A 24,231-nucleotide genomic window follows, 5' to 3' on the forward strand; every position below is an offset into this window, starting at 1 on the left:
TTTTTTTTCCCTCAATACTGCTTTGGCTATTTGGGGTCTTTTGTGTCTCCATACAAATTTTAAGAATTTTTGTTCTAGTTCTGTAAAAAATGCCATTGGTAATTTGATAGGGATTGCATTGAATCTGTTGATTGCTTTGGGTAATATAGTCATTTTCACCATATTGATTCTTCCAATCGAAGAACATGGTATATCTCCCCATCTGCTGATATCATCTTTAATTTCGTTCATCATTGTCTTATAGTTTTCTGCATACAGATCTTTTGTCTCCCTAGCTAGGTTTATTCCTAGATATTCTATTCTTTTTGTTGCAGTGATAAATGGGAGTGTTTCCTTAATTTCTCTTTCAGAATTTTCATCATTAGTGTATAGAAATGCAAGAGATTTCTGTGCATTAATTTTGTATCCTGCAACTTTACCAAATTCATTGATTAGCTCTAGTAATTTTCTGGTGGCATCTTTAGGATTCTCTGTGTATAGTATCATGTCATCTGCAGACAGTGACAGTTTTACTTCTTCTTTTCCAATTTGTATTCCTTTTATTTCTTTTTCTTCTCTGATTGCCGTGGCTAGGACTTCCAAAACTATGTTGAATAATAGTGGTGAGAGTGGACATCCTTGTTTTGTTCCTGATCTTAGAGGAAATGCTTTCAGTTTTTCACCATTGAGAATGATGTTTGCTGTGAGTTTGTTGTATATGGCCTTTATTATGTTGAGGTAGATTCCCTCTATGCCCACTTTCTGGAGAGTTTTTATCATAGATGGGTGTTGAATTTTGTCAAAAGCTTTTTCTGCACCTACTGAGATGATCATATGGTTTTTATTCTTCAATTTGTTAATATGGTGTATCACATTCATTGATTTGCATATACTGAAGAATCCTTGCATCCCTGGATAAATCCCACTTGATCATGGTGTATGATCCTTTAATGTGTTGTTGGATTCTGTTTCCTAGTATTTTATTGAGGATTTTTGCAACTATCTTCATCAGTGATATTGGTCTGTAATTTTCTTTTTTTTTTTTTTTTTTTTTTTTTGCGGTACGCGGGCCTCACTGCTGTGACCTCTCCCGTTGAGGAGCACAGGCTCCGGACACACAGTCTCAGCGGCCATGGCCCATGGGCCCAGCCGCTCTGCGGAACGTGGGCTCCTCCCGGACCAGGACACGAACCCATGTCCCCTGCATCGGCAGGCGGACTCTCAACCACTGCGCCACCAGGGAAGCCCTGTAATTTTCTTTTTTTGTAGTATCTTTGTCTGGTTTTGGTATCAGGGTGACGGTGGCCTCATAGAATGAGTTTGGGAGTGTTCCTTCCTCTGCAATTTTCTGGAAGAGTTTGAGAAGGATGAGTGTTAGCTCTTCTCTAAATGTTTGATAGAATTCACCTGTGAAGCCGTCTAGTCCTGGACTTTTGTTGGAAGATTTTTTTATTTTATTTATTTATTTATTTATTTTTGGCTGTGTTGGGTCTTCGTTTCTGTGCGTGGGCTTTCTCTAGTTGCAGTGAGTGGGGGCCACTCTTCATCGTGGTACATGGGCCTCTTACTGTCGCGGCCTCTCTTGTTGTGGAGCACAAGCTCCAGATGCGCAGGCTCAGTAGTTGTGGCTCACAGGCCTAGTTCTTCTGCGGCATGTGGGATCTTCCCAGACCAGGGCTCGAACCTGTGTCCCCTGCATTGGCAGGCAGATTCTCAACCACAGTGCCACCAGGGAAGCCCCCTGTTGGAAGATTTTTAATCACAGTTTCAATTTCATTAGTTGTGATTGGTCAGTTCATATTTTCTATTTCTTCCTGGTTCAGTCTTGGAAGGTTATACCTTTCTAAGAATGTGTCTATTTCTTCCAGGTTCTCTATGTTATTGGCATAGAGTTGCTTGTACTAATGTATTTGGATGCTTTGTATTTCTGCGGTGTCTGTTGTAACTTCTCCTTTTTCATTTCTAATTTTATTGATTTGAGTCCTCTCCCTCTTTTTCTTGATGAGTCTGGCTAATGGTTCATCAATTTTGTTTATCTTCTCAAAGAACCAGCTTTTAGTTTTATTGATCTCTGCTATTGTTTTCTTTGTTTCTATTTCATTTATTTCTGCTCTGATCTTTATGATTTCTTTCCTTCTGCTAACTTTGGGTTTTGTTTGTTCTTCTTTCTCTAATTCCTTTAGGTGTAAGTTTAGATTGTTTATTTGAGATTTTTCTTGTTTCTTGAGGTAGGCTCATATAGCTATAATCTTCCCTCTTAGAACTGCTTTTGCTGCATCCCATAGGTTTTGGATTGTCGTGTTTTCATTGTCATTTGTCTCTAGGTATTTTTTGATTTCCTCTTTGATTTCTTCAGTGATCTCTTGGTTATTTAGTAAGGTATTAATTGTTAATTAATTGTTTAGCCTCCATGTGTTTGTATTTTTTACATTATTTTCCCTGTAATTAATTTCTAATCTCACAGCGTTGTGGTCAGAAAAGATGCTTGATATGATTTCAGTTTTCTTAATTTACTGAGGCTTGATTTGTGACCCAAGATGTGATCTATCCTGGAAATGTTCCATGCACACTTGAGAAGAAAGTGTCATCTGCTGTTTTTGCATGGAATGTCCTGTAAATATCAATTAAATCTATCTGGTGTTTTGTGTCATTTAAAGCTTCTGTTTCCTTATTTATTTTCCTTTTGGATGATCCATCTATTGGTGTAAGTGAGATGTTAAGGTCCCCCACTATTGTGTTACTGTCGATTTCCTCTTTTATGGCTGTTAGCAGTTGCCTTATGTATTGAGGTGCTCCTATGTTGGGTGCATATATATTTATAATTGTTATATCTTCTTCTTGGATTGATCCCTGGAGCATTATGTAGTGTCTTTCCTTGTCTCTTGTAACATTCTTTATTTTAAAGTCTATTTCATCTGATATGAGTGTTACTACTCCAGCTTTCTTTTGATTTCCATTTTCATGGAATATCTTTTTCCATTCCCCTCTCTTTCAGTCTGTATGTGTCCCTAGGTCTGAAGTGGGTCTCTTGTAGACAGCATATATTTGGGTCTTGTTTTTGTATTCATTCAGCAAGCCTGTGTCTTTTGGCTGGAGCGTTTAATGCATTCACGTTTAAGGTAATTATTGATATGTGTGTTCCTATGACCATTTTCTTAATTATTTTGGGTTTGTTTGTTTGCGGTATGCGGACCTCTCACTGTTGTGTCCTCTCCTGTTGAGGAGCACAGGCTCCGGACGTGCAGGCTCAGCGGCCATGGCTCACGAGCCTAGCCGCTCCGTGGCATGAGGGATCTTCCCAGACCGGGTCATGAACCCGTGTCCCCTGCATCGGCAGGCGGACTCTCAAGCACTGCGCCACCAGGGAAGCCCTTGGGTTTGTTTTTGTAGGTCCTTTTCTTATCTTGTGTTTCCCACTTAGAGAAGTTCCTGTAGCATTTGTTGTAGAGCTGGTATGGTAGTGCTGAATTGTCTTAGCTTTTGCTTGTCTGTAAAGCTTTTGATTTCTCCATCGAATCTGAATGAGATCCTTGCCGGGTAGAATAATCTTGGTTGTAGGTTCTTCCCTTTCATCACTTTAAGTATATCATGCCACTCCCTTCTGGCTTGTAGAGTTTCTGCTGAGAAATCAGCTGTTAACCTTATGGGAGTTCCCTTGTATGTTATTTGCCTTTTTTCCCTTGTTACTTTCAATAGTTTGTCTTTAATTTTTGCAAATTTGATTACTATGTTTCTTGGTGTGTTTCTCCTTGGGTTTATCCTGTGTGGGACTCTCTGTTCTTCCTGGACTTGGGTGGCTATTTCCTTTCCCATGTTAGGGAAGTTTTTGTCCATAATCTCTTCAAATATTTCCTCTGGTCCTTTCTCTCTCTCTTCTCCTTCTGGGACCCCTATTATGCAAATGTTGTTGTGTTTAATGTTATCCCAGAGGTCTCTTTGGCTGTCTTCATTTATTTTCATTCTTTTTTCTTTATTCTATTCCACAGCAGTGAATTCCACCATTCTGTCTTCCAGGTCACTTATCCATTCTTCTGCCTCAGTTATTCTGCTATTGTTTCCTTCTAGTGTAGTTTTCATTTCAGTTATTGTATTTTTCATCTCTGTTTGTTTGTTCTTTAATTCTTCTAGGTCTTTTTTAAACATTTCTTGCATCTTCTCGATATTTGCCTCCATTCTTTTTCCAAGGTCCTGGATCATCTTCACTATCATTATTCTGAATTCTTTTTCTGAAAGGTTGCCTATCTCCATCCATTTCATTTAGTTGTTTTTCTGGGGTTTTATCTTGTTCCTTCAACTGGTACATAGCCCTCTGCCTTTTCATCTTGTCTGTCTTTCTCTGAATGTCATTTTTGTTTCACAGCCTGCAGGATTGTAGTTCTTGCTTTTCCTCTCTGCCCTCTGGTCTCTTGTGACTTTCTTTCTGGGTCTTTGTCTGCTTGTCTCCTGTCATGTTTCAAGATGCCGAACAAATGCATCCTTCAGCATCCTGTGTGATGTTATTCATAACATTCCCTTCATCCCCTCCATCATGCTCTCCAACGTTAGCCAGGTGTTTCCTTTATAGCACTTACCACAATTTTAAAATATTTTGTTTGCTTTCTTGTTTATAATCTGTCTTCTACCATTAGAATGTAGACTCCATGAGGGCAGGGACTTTGTCTTACTAAATACTCTTTTCCTAATACATAGATGCTACCACAGAGTAGGTGCTCAATAAAAATATGGTGAGTAAATGAATGGATGGATGGATGTATAACATCTTCTTATGTAATTCCATATAGTTCAGAGTTGTTGGTTTTGCATTCTTACACCAGTGGTGCCCCAGTGCCAGTCTACCAGTATCTGAAAGTTTTCACTGGTCCATAGAAAAGGGAAAAAATATAAGAGCAAATGTGTTGCAGTTTTCATAGAGCTAAATTTGTTCAAAAATTCTTTCTTTCTTCTGAAAGTATAGCTTTCTACAGTTTGTTGTTGGAGTGGGCAGCATTAAAATGCCCTTTCTTTCCTCTTTCTTTTTTTCCTTTTTATTCTTTCCTTACAATGTCTTTTACTACAATAATAAAGGTTGGAACTTTGTGAGGTTCCCTGACATTTTTGGTAATGTTTTATTGACCCATGAAATACAAAGTCTGGGAACCATCAGTTTGGAGGAACTTACTCACATAAAGGGGCACCATTCCTGCAAAGTTTCTTTGTTGGTTGCTTGAAGTTTTGAGAATGAGGAAAGGAAAGCTCTAAAAATTGGTGATTGTCTCCCATTTTATGGCCCTCCAGGCAATGAATATTGGCCCACAAGCATTATCTCCTGGAATGAAATTCTGTAATTTTTGTCATGTGTGAAAAACAAATACAAGAACAAATATGCAAAAAGAGTGGAATTAGGGTATTACAACACCTGCTTAATATATTTTAAAAATATACATTGACATATAATAAATGTACCAGTACATTATTTGTTTTCTTATAAATGTTTTCGTCCTCTGGATTTAAATCCTTCTTTTGTTTGTTTCAAAAATATGTAGATCCCATAATAGCACCAGTTGCTTTAACACAGAAGTGTTGCCTTTCCTGTGCTTCATCAAAATTTAAAACTGAAAACATGAAGATTCCAAATTGGAAAGATACACTGCTTTTTTTTTTTTAACATCTTTATTGGAGTATAATTGCTTTACAATGGTATGTTAGTTTCTGCTTTATAGCAAAGTGAATAAGTTATACATATACATATGTTCCCATATCTCTTCCCTCTTGCATCTCCCTCCCTCCCACCCTCCCTATCCCACCCCTCTAGGTGGTCACAAAGCACCTAGCTGATCTCCCTGTGCTATGCGGCTGCTTTCCACTAGCTATTTATTTTACATTTGGTAGCATATATATGTCCATGCCACTCTCTCACTTTGTCACAGCTTACCCTTCCCCCTCCCCATATCGTCAAGGCCATTCTCTAGTAGGTCTGTGTCTTTATTCCCATCTTGCCCCTAGGTTCTTCATGACTTTTTTTTCTTAGATTCCATATATATGTGTTAGCGTACGGTATTTGTTTTTCTCTTTCTGACTTACTTCACTCTGTATGACAGACTCTAGGTCCATCCACCTCACTACAAATAACTCAATTTTGTTTCTTCTTATGGCTGAGTAATATTCCGTTGTATATACGTGTCACATCGTATTTATCCATTCATCTGTTGATGGACACTTAGGTTGCTTCCATGTCCTGGCTATTGTAAATAGAGCTTCAATGAACATATTGGTACATGACACTTTTTGAATTATGGCAATATACACACTTCTCTCATATTCTTCATTTCCAAATAAATAGCCATGACAAATACTTTTGTAATTTGCAGCCTGCTTTATATTCATGATTTTAGTTAATTCTTATACTTAAAATAATTGGTTTGGATACAAAAAGTAAGCAAATCAGTATTCTTAAAAGTTTTGAGGAGTGAAAAATTAGTATAGGTTTTTTAAATTTGGCAAAACACTTTATTTCTGTTGCAGTTGCTTTTAAACAGGGTTTTAGGAAATAGAAGGTACGTTAATATTTCATTGAATTATCCTTTTAGAGTATATGATCTAAAACAAATTTAAAACTGTGTGAATATGATTTCTTAGAGTTAAAAGTTGAAAATGTGCTGGGAAGAACAGTTCAATTTTATGTTGGAATTCTTGCCATGGGAAAGTACAATGATAATTATTTTCTGGAACACTGACAGAGAACAAGCTATTTCAGGCAAAACTATCTTGATGGTAGAGCGGAGCACATTAAGCCCAAGGTATCATTAAACTCACAAAACTCTAAGAAAGAACTGAGCATAGTCTTTGGTAAGAAAAAAATGGTTTTGTTCAGTGACGATCATCTTTTACAAAGTTTTTTATAACTTGGCAAAGTATATTATTTTAGAAAAATAACATTAAACATAATAGTTTCTACACTCACAGCAGCACCTAATTTATTCAGAGGTCAGATGGACAGCGTTATGAATTACCTGGAACACAGCCAAGAATCAGAAAAGGTATAGAACAAAAGGCCTCCGGATTCTCTAAGTTGATTTGATAAAGTTCATAAAGTCCATAACTTACTTAAATTTCTTTATGAGAGGACTATTCAGGTTCTTTTTTGAAAGTTTTTTTTTAATTTCACTGATTTTAGAGATAATTCTAATAAACTTATTATCTTGTTTTTCTGCCCTTAGTAGAAGCCAGAAAGAAAAGGAAAAGGAGTAAATGACAGAAATATGAAATAATAGCTACAGCTTGGAAGTGAGTCAAAAAAGGGCCTCTATAGAAGGATATAGGGACATATGGCCTCGAAAAACTGTTTAGTACAGGGCAACAGAAATGAGAGAGAGAGAGAGAGAGAGAGAGAGAGAGAGAAATAGTGAATGAGAGAGATTATTTGTGTTTATTATGGTTTATTTGATTTGATTTATACTTAGCCTGGACAATTTGATTATTTTACTAGTTTATTCCCAAATAAAATTAGGTTAAAATTATTAATATCTCAACAACTAAATGTGAAATTGTTTAACGTATAATGGCATATGGCATATTAGCTTCCTAAATCACAAAATACTGCTGCCAGCTAATTTATACATCTATATCTATTATCTATGCTGTGTGCATGTGCATATATACATATAACTATACATGTTTCCGTATATATGTATAAAGTTACATGCATATATTATAAATATTTGCATACATAAATTTTCTTTGTAAAATGTTTGCCTTTGGAAAAAAATGCCTACTAAATTCATTAAGATGATAATTTTTATAGGTCACTCTCCATCTTTCAATCAAGTTCCAAAAGTTCTGTTTTGTAACTCCCCACTTTTTATTACAGACATATAAAGTAATTGTGAATATTAAAAAGGGGACTAGAATATGGGGTAATTGTCAAGCTCATGTAATTTGGAATTAGATCATATAATTTTGTAAATAGTATTATTATTATATCTCAAGGTTATCAGTGCCTTTTCAGATTCAGGCATTTACATAAAGGTAGTCTCATATGTCAGGCCAAAGAAATAGTAAACTTTTTCAGCTTATCAAAAGCAATTTAGAATGCATGGGAAGAATTGACATAGTCATTTCAAAATTGCAAAAAAAAAAAACAGTCTGCCATAATTCTAACGTTACTAAATATCTGCTTTGTCTATAGTGTTTTTCTCATTAGTTATTTTTATTTTAATTAGTCATTTGAAATTGAACTCAAGATCAGTCAAAAAAATCCTACATAAGAACAGAGTTTTCCATTTACTGTTAAGGTTCCTCACTCACCTTCAGGAACCTCAAGCGCCTAAAAATAGTTCTGTTCATGTGCAGAATCAGCCGCCAGTCAATGCAAGATCCCTTCAGTCAATTAGGTGTGCAGTGAAGGCCGTCAATGTTGTCTTAGGTGATAATGTGAAATTCTTTCAAAATGCATTAATCCTGCTTTCTTAAGCTTTTTATCTTGGTCTATGCTTCTGTACGGTTCAGTCAATTGATAGTATATACTTTTCTACAGCTTTGATTGAATTGAAAACAATGTGATGGTCAAGCCAATTAGAAGGGGCCATGACTACTAATAAACAGGTTACATAAAAATTTTATTTACCACTGAAAACTCTACCTTTTTGCTTCTACTATTTAACACTACTTCAGAGTTCTATATAGTTATTTTAAATGTAATATCAATACAATATCAGTTTAATAGTTCAGTCAATACAAAAGTATATTAAAAAAATGAGTACTCTTCATTTCTCCCTCCTGCCAATTTCACTCCCTCTGAAATAAGAAATGTTTACAAGTTAGCATTATCCTTCATACTATATGCTTCTTAATCATAATATTATACATAGATAGATAGATAGATAGATAGATAATGCTTTGCCTCTTCTTAAAAATATTGACTCAGTCTGTGTATGATTTTTAAATATAACAATCTTTCACAGACATTTTTCTAGGCAATATGTACATATCTGATGCATCCTTTTTAATAGCCTTAGGAGATAAACCAAAATTTATTCCATCATTTCTCTACATTTCTGGGTTATTACATTATAAAAAGAGGTGATCTATAAAATCTCTATTTTTTATCCTTTTAAAGTTTTTATGGATATATGATCTTTTTTTTAACGTCCCTGTAATATAAAAGAAGAATATGCTTTTACATTTTGTACAAACATGGATTAAATTTAGTTTATTGTTTAAAAAAACCTCTATTCTTGTTTTTCTTTGCTTGTTTTAGTTTGATTTTGGGGTTTTCTGATCCAAAAATTCTGGAAGAGCTGTATGGAAGCTACCATTTATAGCTGTGATTTTATCATAGTCTCCTTTTATTTCTAGTAATTTTTACCCTATGTAAAATGCAGACAAATGTTTGGGGCATAACAATTAATGACTTATTTTTTTTGTAAAAAATGTGACTTATTACAGTGGTTATCCTGGACCCATTTGCCCTGGAATTATGTTTCATTTGATATTACTATTTTGACTCTAACTTTTTGCAAGTTATTTTCATGATGTAACATCACCTATCATTATATTATATGCCATTGTGTCCTTGTTTTTTAATGACTCTCCTGAGCAGCTTATAGATGGGCTGTGTATTTTAAACCAATCTGACAGTATTTCACCTTTTAGTGGGGAAATTTAACCAACTTCATTATTGTTATGATAACTCTTATAGCTGTATAGTTGTAGAAATTCCTTCTATCGTATTTTATGGTTGTTATTTGCTCATGTCCTTTGTTCATAATTTTGTAATTCACCATCCTTATTGAATGCTACTGCATCCCTCCCCATACTGCTGATATTTTTGAAGTTGCACTCTGCGTGTCTATTTTACTAGCACTTAGTTTCCTATTTTTAATAATTTTAACCCTATATCTCTAGTTTTACACCAAAATTAAATGAGAACATTGCTCTCCCCACCAACATGATTTGTTCAGCAACTCCTCATTCTTTTCAAGCCAAGATAAAGTCCTTTAAAAACTAATAATATATGATTTTTGTCCCTAACTACTGTTGTTTCCCCTCATAGTATCTAGTTCAAGAAGTCATATTATCACTCAAATTACACTTAAACTACCATGTTGTATTAAATTTAACAGAAAAACCTCACAGAGTTTATTGTTCATCAGTTTCTTTGTATTCTTTATTTCCTTCTGTTTAGAAATCTTTATTATACTTTATTTTTCATTTTGTTGGAATACTTGAGAAATTTTCTCATAAAAAATTACATAAGGATGTATACCCTTTTAATGTTTCAATTTTCAAAATGGTCTTTCTTTTGCTATCATAATGATGGATTCTTTGAATAATAATAGCACTCTTGAATCTCTCTCCTCTTCTGTTAATAGCCTATATAAGTTGTGGACCACCGTCTTCTAGTGTCCATTGTCTTTTAAATTTCACTGTCTTCGAGCTTCCATTGTTGCCAGTGAGAAGTATGATGTTGCTCCAAGTTTATATATATACATACATATATATATATATATGGTGGTCCAAGTTTATATACACAAAGAGAACTATATATATATATATATATAGTTCTCTTTGTCTCAAACTCTGTAAGGTACCCCCACCCCATTCCTCAGAATTCAAAATTTTCACTAGGATATTTTTCAATATGTTTCTAAATATGTGTCTTTATTCTTTAGCTCTTCTTGGTACCTGGGTAACATTTTTAACTTTTGCAAATCAATAATATTTTTAGCTTAGGAGAGTTTTGTTTTAAAATTATTTTAATTATTCTCTTCCATCTCTTTTCTCATTCTGATACTTATATTCTTTACATATTACATGTCCTAATTCTATCCTCCAGGTCTCTTATCTTTTCATTTATGATTTCAGTGTCTTTTTATTCTTCTCTGTGTTGTGGGATACTTCCTCTGGTTGATCATTTAGAACCCACATTTTTTTTTTTTTTAGCAATTACCATTGTATTTTCCTAAATCATCTATTGAGTTTTCTAAAACCAGGTATCAGGCTTTCTGTATTTTAGTGTTATCTTTTTCATGCTTCTCATTTTGTTTTTTATTAAATCTCTCTTCTGTTTCTTCTAGTATATTTCTTGCATGGACTCAGCTTTGTTTCCTTTCTTCAATCCCTTGTATCTCCTGAAATGGCCTATGTTCTTTTTCTTGTGCTTAAATTAAAGGGTGTGAAAGCTCTTAGCATAAATGTAAGTCAGGTTTGAGGGTTATACTATATAGTGATGATTGAGAAGTAACAAAGATAATGGCAGTATTTTTTTTCTGTTGAAGAATGGCTTAACAAGCCAGAACCTCCCAGAATAAATATGTGTGACAAAGCATCTTGATCTCAAGAATAAGAAGTGGGGATTAAAGCTGTCCTCAGCCATTTAGTACAGCCACTGTCCAGTAGTGCCTGTATGAAGCAAAACAGCAGGTTCTTTCTCCTTCCTGGGCCCAATAGATCCTCTTAAATCAATTGTCTCCTACAAATTACCCCATATACACATCTGGAAATCACCAGATCCATAGTTTTCATCCCAGACTGTGCCAGAGATCATCTATCTTTCAAAGACTACCAGTTCATGATCTTTTTCCACCTACACCTCTTTTTCTGTTATTTGAGTCCTTGATGCACATATTCTTCTAGATTCTAGTAGTTAGTCACTGTTATTTTGAAGATTGAGTCTACTTAACAGTGAGGGAGACAGAAAACTTGTGTATGAGGTGATTTTCCTATCTCAACATTTCCATTTTGTTTGTATGTACACACACATGCATACATATACATACATGCATAAATTAATAGCTTTCAACAGATTAATCATGCATATATAATTTCTATACTTTGTAATAGGTGTTTTCATAAAGTAACTTCATCAGAGTTGATGAGGTTACGTAGAGATTGAGCCTATTGTATATGAAAACAAAATATGTTAGCAGTTCAGTAAAATCAATCTGCTGTAGTATAATGACAAATTGACAGAATTTTAAGCGTTTGACATCTTAAGTTGGATTTACTAGCCAGTCTAGATCACCTTCATGAGGAAAACTATCAATCTATTGATAGATAAGCTACAACGAATATTTTCTGATAAATGTAATGCTAGTGTTAAACTTCTTCATAAATAAAGATTTTAGCTTTTGCATTATTGGCTTTTTCTATTATAAAAAATGAATACCATGTTATATTTTTAATCTCATCAGCAACTAAAATTTTATTTGTATTTCCTTTTAAATAATTTAGATTTAAATTTGAATAGTCACATGTGGGCAAAGACTACCATATTGAACAGTACAGTTACAGGCTTTTTCACTGTCACGTTTCTAATAAAGAAAAAACCTCATTCAGAAACAGAATTATGGCACATGCACATTCAGATATAATTACTTAGTTGCCACATTAAATAATATAGACATAAATGCCGGCCTTATTTTCTGAGATGCTTGAGGAGTGTAGCATAGAAATTAATAATATTGTAAGTCTATTCTGCAAAGTCTACTCAAAGTGGAAGATCCACAGGCCAATAGAAATTAAGTGATATAGTGGGGTGACATATATTTGCAGAAGTTAAAGTAATTCCATACTTATTTTTTCTTGTGTTAATTTTGTTTTTCTCATCAAATTCATTATATGTTTGTTCATTTTCACATGTGCACATTTGAAAAAATTCCTATGCCAGGCATTCCCAAGCTGGTATCAGGATAGCTTGCTATTAAACGAATATATACTGGATATATAAATTAAAAGTTTCATGTGGACACTTTGGGAAGAGTTAGAAAGGATAAAAAAATTTCTTGACTGCAAGCCTTCTCAGACACTTCAATTTGCTAATAAGCATTGTGGACCTCCATAAAGAGGCTAAAATTAATATCTGCTAAAATTATCTGTATAACAGCACTTCAAATAATGGCTTTTTTTTGTTCACATATAATGAGTTACATTAATATCTGAGAGACAGTTGAAGAGCCAGACACATATGTGTAACAGCATTTAGCTTGTGTGCATTAAATTGGAGAAAATGTTGTATAATTAAATCAGAAATACCTTTTAAATCTATACCAATGAAGATTACATTATGAAATGAAGAAAATATTCTTGTTTGAATTCCAAAATGGAAATTATGTTATAGCTGTAGATCCCAGGAGTTCTAGCCAAATATTTATTTTAAAAAATTATCCTCTTTGAGGATAGCTTGATAAATGGGTAGAGAGTTTTGAAATTTTGAACATTAAATTTTGTTTTTGATTGAAAAAAAAAATTATCCTTTTAAGTTGATAGTTTCTTCATTTATTCAACAAATATTTTTGAATACCTACTATAGGCTAGGTACTATGCATGAGTCTTTGCCGCATTTATTTTACATTGTAAGGTACCTAGGGTATATAACCTTATCTGTTTAATTGTCATGTTATTTTACTGGTAATTTCTTATGAGGTAGGCCATATATGTTGGTGCTGATGTGTTGGTGCTTTCCTTGGTGGGAATCAAAGGCTTTTCCTTTCGTTTCTCTCACAGGCCATACTTAGTGACTAGAATTCTACCAAGTTACTACTTTATGTTAATGTATTGAAAATCCATATTAAAATGCAAATGTTATCCTGTGAAGGATAATACTTTAAACCACTATAAGCCATTAACATATTATCAAGATTCAGTTTATCAGTTTAATTAGATTGTAATTTAGCTTGGCCCTGAGGAATTAAGTAAATTGGATGATGTGGAAGGGAAGAATCAGCATAAGGCAGATCAATGAACAGGTGCATCCATACCCTTTATACAGAACACTACACATACCTGGCCTCCTGGAAGTAGGTTGTTCTTAAAGACTAATACATCCAGCTCCACCTGATCATCTCTTTCCCTGCCAGCTTGCCTGGTACCAAAAATTCATTCTAATTTTAGAAAATAAATAATATAGATATAAAGGATGACTTTCTGCAATATTTTATACTGATTATTTTATGTATTTATTGTGTTTTATTCTTTTTGAACCAAAGGGGTAAATTATAAGCTTAATACAGTTTGTTGATGAACTACTTCATGATCATTCTAGGATTGATCCTCCCCTTTTTTTTGGTTACATAACTTCACATAGGCAGTTTTCTAGATGATGCAGTGAAGAGGGATGGAAATTCCTGAGAGAAAATGCTCTCGTCACTGTTTTCTTCATCTAAGATCATAACCAATTCATATGATCTCATTAGGCTGATTATTTAAGGTCATTCTGCACAGTGACTTAATTAAAAGCACGCAAAGCCAAGTACTGTCCGAACGCTAGTATTGCCATGCCATTTATGTGTATCCAAAACTGTGAACAGGAAAGACTCAACCCCTACCTATCTCAGCTGTGTCATATTTTTGTTTTTCGTATGTCATATAATTTGAGTCTTTTTTCTGTCTATGGATTAATGCAGTATTTTTTTTGCCAAATTTTATTATTTGATTTGACTTTTTAGGTTATAATTTCTATAAATGATCAAAGAGAAATATATACAAATAGCTCAACTGTCCATCTTATTAGAAGGAAACTTAATTTTTTTCTCTGAAGGCTTTTGAGACTAGGAGAGAAGGCTACCTGTCTTAGATAACTTAAGTCTTTCCCATTACCATATTATTTATGACCCATCAGAACCCATATAAAAGCCTGTAATCCTATTTGGGATTTATATACCATTGTATTATTATTTTTAAATAATTTGTAATAATTAAGAATGCCATTTTGAAGAAAGATAAGATATAAATTAACAGATTTTCATATGATAGCTCACTTTAAATTATTGATAAATAATCTTGTATTATTTTGAAGATTTGACATTATCTTTGTGTTTATTAACACTAATGAAATAAAAAAAAATTGTTCCATCACTGCATTACATTTTTTGTCCAGGTATTAGGCTAATTTTTGTTAGTTAGTCTTTGAATGTGTTGACCTATTTTCTATATACCACGTTTATGTTAGATACATAGGTATTTTGAAAAAGAATATCTCATAATGATATGGCATATAGTGCATTTTTCTTCTTGAGTTTTTTTGACCTCATAACTCATAAATGAGGCAGTAACCACAACTCATTTGAAACTTTTATATTGAGGAGAGAGGAGTCTTTTAAATCATGGAGGAAAACATTTTGTTTTAAAAACTTAGATATAATGCATCATTTGTTTCAAAACAGGATTGCCTTTATTTCATGCAGTTATGTGGCCCTTCAAGAATCTAATTTTAAGTAATAGAAAGAAAGTGATTACTGAAGTTTTAAAGAAACAGAAGTTTATTAAAAACTTTATGAGTGATACCTATGCCTACTTACAGAGCTCAAAATTTGAAGCCAGTTTTCATCTCAACTTTAGGTGTTACATATCATAGTTTTGTCCCATAATAATCCTTTCTAAACTTCAACTGAGCTTTCAATTTGTTAATAAAAATAGGTATTTGGGGCTCTCTCCCACATCTCTTGATTTTAATTCCCAGAAAATGAGGATAGTGTATTCTTTTGGGTATATATCATTAGAAATGAATATGAACAGAGAGGAATAAAATGAAATAATATGGCTACAGCACTTCCATGCTAATGATGCATGAATATCTCTAATGATATAAAGTGGTAAAGAACATTAACAAAAGCAAGTTGATTTTCAAAAGGTTAGACAGGATTTGTACACATCAGGATTCAGAAGGATATAATTATTCAAGGAAGAGTTAATGAAATTCAAATGAAAAGGCAAAATCTGAATATGAGTGCATGGATTTTGCATAAAGAAGAGAAAATGAACATGATACTTCCAATTAAACTGATTTTTTAATAACTGTCTGAAATTTTTATTAAACCAAACTGAAAGGCATTCAGTAGATATAGCTTATTCATTATAGACCTGCATGACTGTGCCAAAAGGAATGATATATTTTAAGGGGTATATAGTAACCTAGATCTCCAAATACCTGAGTGTCTCAGTTTACTTTTTGACAGCTTATTATAATATATGAAAATTATGATACATTTCTCTGTATTAAAAATTAGTGTATCTTTTAGAACTTTATAATAAATGAAAATATTCAAAATTTATAAAGCTGAACTTTCTAGAAAATGAGTTGACAGTTTCCCAATGGTGTCAAAGACTTATTTTGAAATATTCCATTTCTCATAAAAGTTCACAGGATCATCCCTTAGCTTGCCTTATTCACCTGGTATGCACCACTTCTCCTATCTATGATGACTAGATACTATGTATTAAGAGAATAGAAGGAATGAAATCCTCCAACTCTAACCCAAAATTCTAATATTATTTTAAATGTAAATTAGAAGTACATGTAGGGCTTCCCTGGTGGCGCAGTGGTTGAGGGTCCGCCTGCCGATGCAGGGGATACGGGTTCGTGCCCCGGTCTGGGAAGATCCCACATGCCGCGGAGAGGCTGGGCCCGTGAGCCATGGCCACTGGGCCTGTGCGTCCGGAGCCTGTGCTCCGCAATGGGGGAGGCCACAACAGTGAGAGGCCCGCGTACAGCAAAAAAAAAAAGAAGTACATGTAGATTACCATTCCATTGATCATGAAGGAATAGGTGTCGTATTTGGTCAAGGTATACGCACTAAACAAAACTTTGTTAAAAGGTATAATTGTGTGATATAAGTTAATCTGTGTAATTCTATGAATTTGTAGTGTCATAAGTAGATAAGACATCTAAATTAAAATTATTTTGTTTTTATATTATCTAAGAAATGAGTACAAGAATCGTGGACCTGAATGACCAAAATGAAAGCATAAATGGACCAGCTTATATTTTAACTCATCTTTGTGTAGCTTCAGTCTGGAATCCTAAACACCATTTAATTACATTACTGCAAAAATGAGGATGGTCTCGTCTTAAAGGCTGCGCAGTAATAAATGGCTGTGTTAGCATGCTTATCATCAGAACTCCCCAAGAAACCCTGCCACTGAAACCCTCAGCTGACCCCATCACCAGGCAGATGGCAGTTCATCAATTCAAAACAAAGTTACTGGAAAACTAATTTCAATTATAAGAGTTTTGCTGCTTATAGTATAGACAGAAGAGAGCAGAGGTCATCTATCTTTCTGAATTTGCACTCCAAATAGTATTTATTCCTTGTTCTTATAAGGAATAGGGAAAGAGGCACCCCTGATCAAGTCCAAACAGACTCTGAGCCCCAGATGCCCATCAATCCTAACACTTGAATGGCAGGTAGGAAAGTGTAGATGAAGGAGGAGGAGCTGGTGCTCCCTTAGATCTTCAGGCTTTCAGGAGCTCTTATTAAAGTGTAAATTTCATCCTCAGTCCTACTTATCTAGTACCTTAATAAACAGTTTAACTTAGCAAGAATCTAACATCAAAGAGAGGAGCTGACAGGGAGATCAGCTCCGTGCTTTGTGACCACCTAGAGGGGTGGGATAGGGAAGGTGGGAGGGAGACACAAGAAGGAGGAGATATGGGGATATATGTATAAGAATAGCTGATTGACTTTGTTATAAAGCAGAAACTAACACACCATTGTAAAGCAATTATACTCCAATAAAGATGTTAAAAAAAAAAAACAAAGAGACAAGCTGATGTCAGGAATTTGGAGGAGAAGGGTGCTTAATAGAAAGCTAGCTACCAACCAAAACCACTTTGTCCCTCCTGTACCTCAGTTAAGATTAGGGGAAAAAAGTATAGGAAGGGTTCCATTTGGTATGAATATCATAGATGTAGACCCCTCACATCCCACCCCATACTTAGTTTTCCAGGAAGCTTATAATTACATTTTTAAATCCAGTTGTAAAAAGTATTCTTTTCTTAGAGTAAAACTACCCCTCTCATGACCTTACTGCTCTTGGTCTTTCAATCTTATATTCATGGTGCTAATGTGTGTGTATCTCTTATTATAAAATGCTTCTAACACGTTTCAGAAGAGAGGATATATAAATAATAAATAGCCTTTTTACTAGACTTATCATCATGCATTTTTGATCCACTTTCCAGCCCTCTGTCAGCTATAATCTGGAATCTATATGAATTCAATAGAGGTCTTTTCAATATTAGGAAGCTAAAAGAATTGTTCTTTTGTATATCTATACCAGCACACTGTCCATGAAGAATCAGTGATGGTGATGACTGAAGAAATGCCTTTGGAAATTTCTTATGTGCCTTCTACTTATCTGACTGAGATTACTCATGTCTCACAAGCCCTATCTGAAGTGGAACAACTTCTCAATGCTCCTGACCTCTGTGCTAAAGATTGTGAAGATCTCTTCAAACAAGAGGAGTCTCTGAAGGTAAAAGCAAAGCACTTTCATTCAGATTTTACAAGATCATCACATTGATCATTTACTGTACCAGAACATTTGACTTAAATGTATACCGTGAAGGCATTCTGACTTAACACATGGAAATCTTAAAATACTTTACAAGATGGTTAGCTTTAGAAATCTAGTGTAGAAAGAGAAACATAAAATGGAATAGGTATTTTATAATATTTAATGTTAAAAGACTTCCTAAAACAAAGGAACGCACTAAAATAATAGTTTCTTATACATTCAGGGCAGAAAGGACTCTCCAAAAAACAAGCTTTGCTAGACAAACAGTTTACTCCCAACTGATACATTACTTGTCTTTCTTTTCCCGTAAAAGGGGAAATTAAATGAGGTTTTAAATTATATCTTTTGTATACAGTTTTAGTTTTCTATTTCCACTTATAATATTCACATTCAATTTCAAATTAGTGTCAGTATCAATACCACAACATATGGTATCTAATTGAATAGAAAGCAATAAAATACTTTATTTAAAATCACCAGGCAAAAGCCTCCAACCAAATCCAGCTTCTTTTCAAATCACCAACTATAAGTTTATGAATTCCGAACTAAGACAAAACATGATGAAGAAGTAGGGTTTGAATTTTAGAGGGAAGTGTCTGAAGATAAATAAATGTAGCATCAAGAAAATGTACATAATAATGTGTGTCTCAAGATAATTTTAGTGATCATACATTTCACACTCAAAATGAAAGATAATAGTATAGCCAGAGCTTGGTATTTGCCGAAGCAAATAGCATAAGATTATAGACAGAAGATAAGTTTGCTCTCAGCAGCACCTATTAGCTAAAGTATTTTATACTCTAAATGATCTCTTGGGATCTCATTCCATATCACATATTTGCATAACTATACAAATAGATAAAGACATTTGTTTGTCTTAGAAATCGGAGTAGCAATATCTCGAGTGACTTGAGTTTAATGTCTTACATTATATCAAATAAGCTACAAAATTATACACTAAAATAGAGTAAGGGATGCATGGATCTCTGGAACTACTCCATCATTTTGGTATGGTGCTACTTCTTATTCTCTTTGAAGTAAAAGTCAAATCACTCATGGGTACAGTGAAGAAAAGAAAATCAATTGATAAAGGAGACATGCCAGCATGCCTGTCATAATTCACATTAACTAATTTCTCATGACAGCACAGTTTGTAAGTTCATCATTGTCATTCAATATGTAAATCACTGCTAATGAGCTAATATTCATTCCTTTCCATGTTCATGGACATATAGGTCAGGAGAGCAGTAACCCTAAACTTATTAAGTTGCCAGTTGAATATCTTTGTCTTCATACCTCTTAACCTGGCACACTCAGAATGATGGGCCCCTGGCTGCACTCATAGCTAATAATTTTGTTCTTTCAGATAGATTTAATAGTATTAAAGCTGACACCAATTACAATGGTATTGATTACTGTGGTTTGTAAAAAAGTATTATCGCAGTTTTAATTTAATTGGTTATTGAGTCCTCATTAGATGTAGTTTGGGGCATAATTCCGTCTTACTCCCAGCATATCTCCTGCAGCAAGCAAACGGGCTTCCTACCTCTATGAGCTTTTTGAAGGGGGATAGTTTTGATCTCAGTCTTTTCAATGAATATGTACTTCCTCTTAAAGGCATTCATCGTCATTATCTAGTAGTAAAAATAGAAAAGCAGTGCATAAATTGTACAGCTGCTGGTTGAGAAGGTTTGAAATTAAATTGTGGTTGATTTTATTCCTGACAGATTTGCATGAATCAAATTACAGAACTGTAGTAGGTATTGCTGTGGTTTAACATACATATTTTTTTAAGTACAGTACAACACAAATAATGTGCAATAAGTTAAAATAATTACTTTCTGAACAAAATATAAATAATATAGCACATATGATTTCCATAGATGTATTGAATTAGAAAGCTACCTAATCATTTTGACAAGAACTAACCATATAAACACCTATTTATATTGTAAATCTGCATTTAATAGCTAATACATTAGCTAAGGCATACCTAGTGATGAATGAGAAACACACACAAAAGTAATATTTATCCTTATATCAAAGCCAATATTATCAATTAGTTGCTTAATTAGGCCTTAGTTGCTCAGTTAGGGATTGGCATGGATAAAGGTGAATTATTAGGACAAAAATAAGAGCATGGGTTAGAATAAGGATGACAACTATGCTTTATCTTTTGCAATAAGGAGGATCAATTTGTATATAGGGCTTAGGTACTCGATAACTTGTATTAACTAATTGATCCTCCCCATAACTCTATGAAATATTTAAAATTATTATCCCCATTTTATAGATGAAGAAACTGAAGAAATATTAAGTAAAATAACTTGACAAAGTTGACACAGCTAGTATTGGTTGAGCAAGGATTTGAACCCAAGCCAAGTAGATTTAATCTCTGAGCTGTTAACACCTATACTGTACCACCTTTCATGCAGTGGTTTCAAGGGTACTATGTTGAGCATAGCAAGGGTGAATTCGGGTAAAACATGGTAGAATACTGAGGACTGGCGTGGCCAGTTCATAGGAAAAATGTCCTGAGTTCTAATTCTCACTGAATCTATGCCAGTTCAAAAAGATTCCATAAGAGGAAGCAAGCATCTTTCATGTGCTTGTTGGCATTATCCTTAGTGAAATTAGTCACACAGAAAAAGACAAATATTGTATGTTATTGCTTATATGTGCAATCTAAAAAACAAAACAAATGAATGTAACAAAACAGAAGCAGACTCACAGATATAGAGAACAAACTAGTGGTTACCAGTGAGGAGAGGGAAGGTGGGGGACAAGATAGGGGTAGGGGATTAAAGGGTACAAACTACTATGTATAAATAAGCTACAAGGATATATTGTACAGTACAGGAAATATAGCCAATATTTTATAATAACTTTAAATGAAATATAATCTATAAAAATATTGAATCACTATGTTATACATCTGAAACTATTATAATACTGTAAATCAACTATACTTTAGCAAGAGAAAAAGGGAGGGAGGGAGAAAGGAGGGAAGGAAATAAAGAAGGAGAAAAGGAAGGTAGGAAGAGGAAAAGAAAGGGAAGAAAAGAAAGAAGTCAGACACGCATCATTTCAGTTGTCTCATCTAAACTGATGATATTAAAGATGCTCTGGTTGAGGTGGATAAAATGTTTTGTGTCTTTAGCAGCCAGGGTGGGCGACAAGAAGTGTGGACAAATGGAGAAAGCTCACAGATGTTGACAGGACAGTTGGGCCCAATGTAGAGCTTAGATAAGATCAAGAAGTAAAGGCAGCCCTTGTTCAACCTCAACAGCACTGGGGAGAGCTTGTTGTAGCTGAAAAAGCCAAAGATCGTAAAGCAAAAGTCGTTCAGTCTTCTTTGACTGGTTCAGCTTTTATGCAGGACCCTTGAGACCTAAAAGGAATTATTAGGACAAGGCAATAATATAAGGAATGAGGATTCATTCATTCAAACATCTTTATTAAGCACTTCCTATATACCAGGAATTGCTCTAAGTGCTTAAAAAGCAGTAAACAAAACCGATGGACTCCGCCCTCATACAGCTTTTGTTATAGCAGAGGGAGACAGAATATAAGCAAACAAATGGTGGACTGTCATAAAGACTACCATTCATTCTGAGTGAGATAGGAGCCATTGTAGGTTTTTGAGAAGATGACTGATGTGATCGGATTTATGCTTTAAAAAGATCACACTGGCTGCCCCACTGAGAGTAGAACTGTAGGGGATCAAGGGTAAAAACAAGGAGGACAGTTGAAGAACGGATGCCAGTGGCTTGGGCTAGGGTGGTAAGGAGAGTTTTTCAGATTTTGGAAATGTTTTCAGAGAGAAGATAGAAGGTTTATTTCTGTGTTCACCAGAAACTTCAGCATGGGTGTATAAAAGCCCATTCTCAGCAGATTTGGGGCTCAGGAGAATTTAGGTGTCCTGTGAACTTGGTAGAAGATCACTTGAGAAATGTAAGATTTCTTTCTTCTCATTGATAACTTTGCCTTCGGTACTTCACTCTTGCTGTGAAGCACGGGCAAAAGTGCTGGCGACGGAGATCTTATCACTCTGGTCAAAATCTTTCTCCTTTGGAATCTATTTCATCACATTTAAGCACAAATTTAATAATGTCAGTCACTTGAATGAAGATAAAACTAATGCCGTGAGCAAGCCGACTGGTTTTCTATTCTGGTATTAGGAAAGTTAGATAATAGAAGGAGGTACTGTATATACAAATCTGAACAAAATATCTGAAGGTAAATAAAATAATTAATGTTCTGTGTACATTGTAATACAGGGCCATGCTAGATAAAGCATTAGATTTTTCACCAGTTTAATACTATTCCAAAAAAAGAATATTGTAATTATTCTAAATTAAATAATCATGGAGCATATAAAGTGTCAAAGCAAAATTTGTTTACAAATGCTTTTTGAATTATACTTAAACTTTATAATCGAATAGTTTGGTGCATGGAAAAATAAGACTTTTATTAATGTATTACCACATTGTAAGAACTGATATTTTGGACTATAACATGTGGAATAATGTAATCATTTCATGATTTCTCTGAGAAAAATCAAGTTTTTCTTTTTTTTCTTTTTCTTTTTAAATTTTAATTTAATTTTTATTTTATATTAGAGTATAGTTGATTTATAATGTTGTGTTAGTTTCAGGTATACAGCAGAGTGATTCAGTTATACATATACATATATCTATTCTTTTTCAGGTTCTGTTTCCACACAGGTTATTAGAGAATATTGAGTAGAGTTCCCTATGCTATACCGTAGGTCCTTGCTGATTACCTATTTTATATATAGTAGCATGTATATGTTCATCCCAAACTCCTAATTTATCCCTATTTTATATATAGTAGTGTGTATATGTTCATCCCAAACTCCTAATTTATCCCTCCCCCCCACCTTTCCTCTTTGGTAATTGTGAAAGTCTGTGACTCGAAGCGGGTGAGTCTGTTTCTGTTTTGTAAATAAGTTCATTTGTATCATTTTTTTAGTTTCCACATATAAGCGATATCATATGATATTTGTCTTTTCTCTGTCCGACTTACTTCACTTAGTGTGATAATCTCTAGGTCCATCCATGTTGCTGCAAATGGCATTATTTCATTCTTTTTCATGGCTGAGTAATATTCCATTGTATGTATGTACCACATCTTCTTTATCTGTTCCTCTCTCGATGGACATTTAGGTTGCTTCCACGTTTTAGCTATTTAAATAGTGCTGCAATAAACATTGGGGTGCATGTATCTTTTCAGATTATGGTTTTCTCCAGATATATGCCCTGGAGTGGGATTGCTAGATCATATGGTAGTACTATTTTTAGTTTTTTAAGGAACCTTCATACTGTTCTCCATAGTGGTTGTAACAATTTTCATTCCCACCAACAGTGTAAGAGGGTTCCCTTTTCTCCACACCTTCTCCAGCATTTATTGCTTCTAAATTTTTGATGATGGCTATTCTGACTGGTGTGAGGTGATACCTCATTGTAGTTTTGATTTGCATTTCTCTAATAATTAGTGATGTTGAGCATCTTTTCATGTGCTTTTTCTCCATCTGTATGTCTTCTTTGGAGAAATGTCTATTTAGATCTTCTGCCCATTTTTTTGATTGGGTTGTTTGTTTGTTTGTTTTTATATTGAGCTGCATGAGCTGTTTGTATATTTTGGAGATTAATCCCTTGTCAGTTGCTTCGTTTGCAAATATTTTCTCCCATTCTGTGGATTGTCTTTTCGTTTTGTTTATGGTTTCCTTTGCTGTGCAAAAGCTTTTAAGTTTAATTAGCTCCCATTTGTTACAATTTGTTAGTTTTCATTACTCTAGGAGGTGGATCCAAAAAGATATTGCTGCAATTTATACCAAAGAGTGTTCTGCATATGTTTTCTTCTAAGAATTTTGTAGTATCTAGTCTTACGTTTAGGTCTTTAATCCATTTTGAGTTTATTTTTGTGTATGGTGTTGAACAATGTTTAAGCTTTTCA

The 24,231-nt window shown here is 34.1% G+C and overlaps 1 protein-coding gene across 1 annotated transcript in view; it reads left to right on the top strand.

Annotated features, from left to right (window-relative positions):
• Window positions 1-24,231, top strand: part of DMD (dystrophin) — a 1,698,782-nt gene that overhangs the window by 485,666 nt on the left and 1,188,885 nt on the right. The window contains exon 37 of the mRNA XM_060087208.1: window positions 18,016-18,210. Coding sequence (XP_059943191.1) covers window positions 18,016-18,210 — 195 coding nt within the window. The remainder of the gene's footprint in view (window positions 1-18,015; window positions 18,211-24,231) is intronic.

This window comes from Mesoplodon densirostris, chromosome X, assembly GCF_025265405.1.
Source record: "Mesoplodon densirostris isolate mMesDen1 chromosome X, mMesDen1 primary haplotype, whole genome shotgun sequence".
Classification (NCBI taxonomy): domain Eukaryota; kingdom Metazoa; phylum Chordata; class Mammalia; order Artiodactyla; family Ziphiidae; genus Mesoplodon; species Mesoplodon densirostris.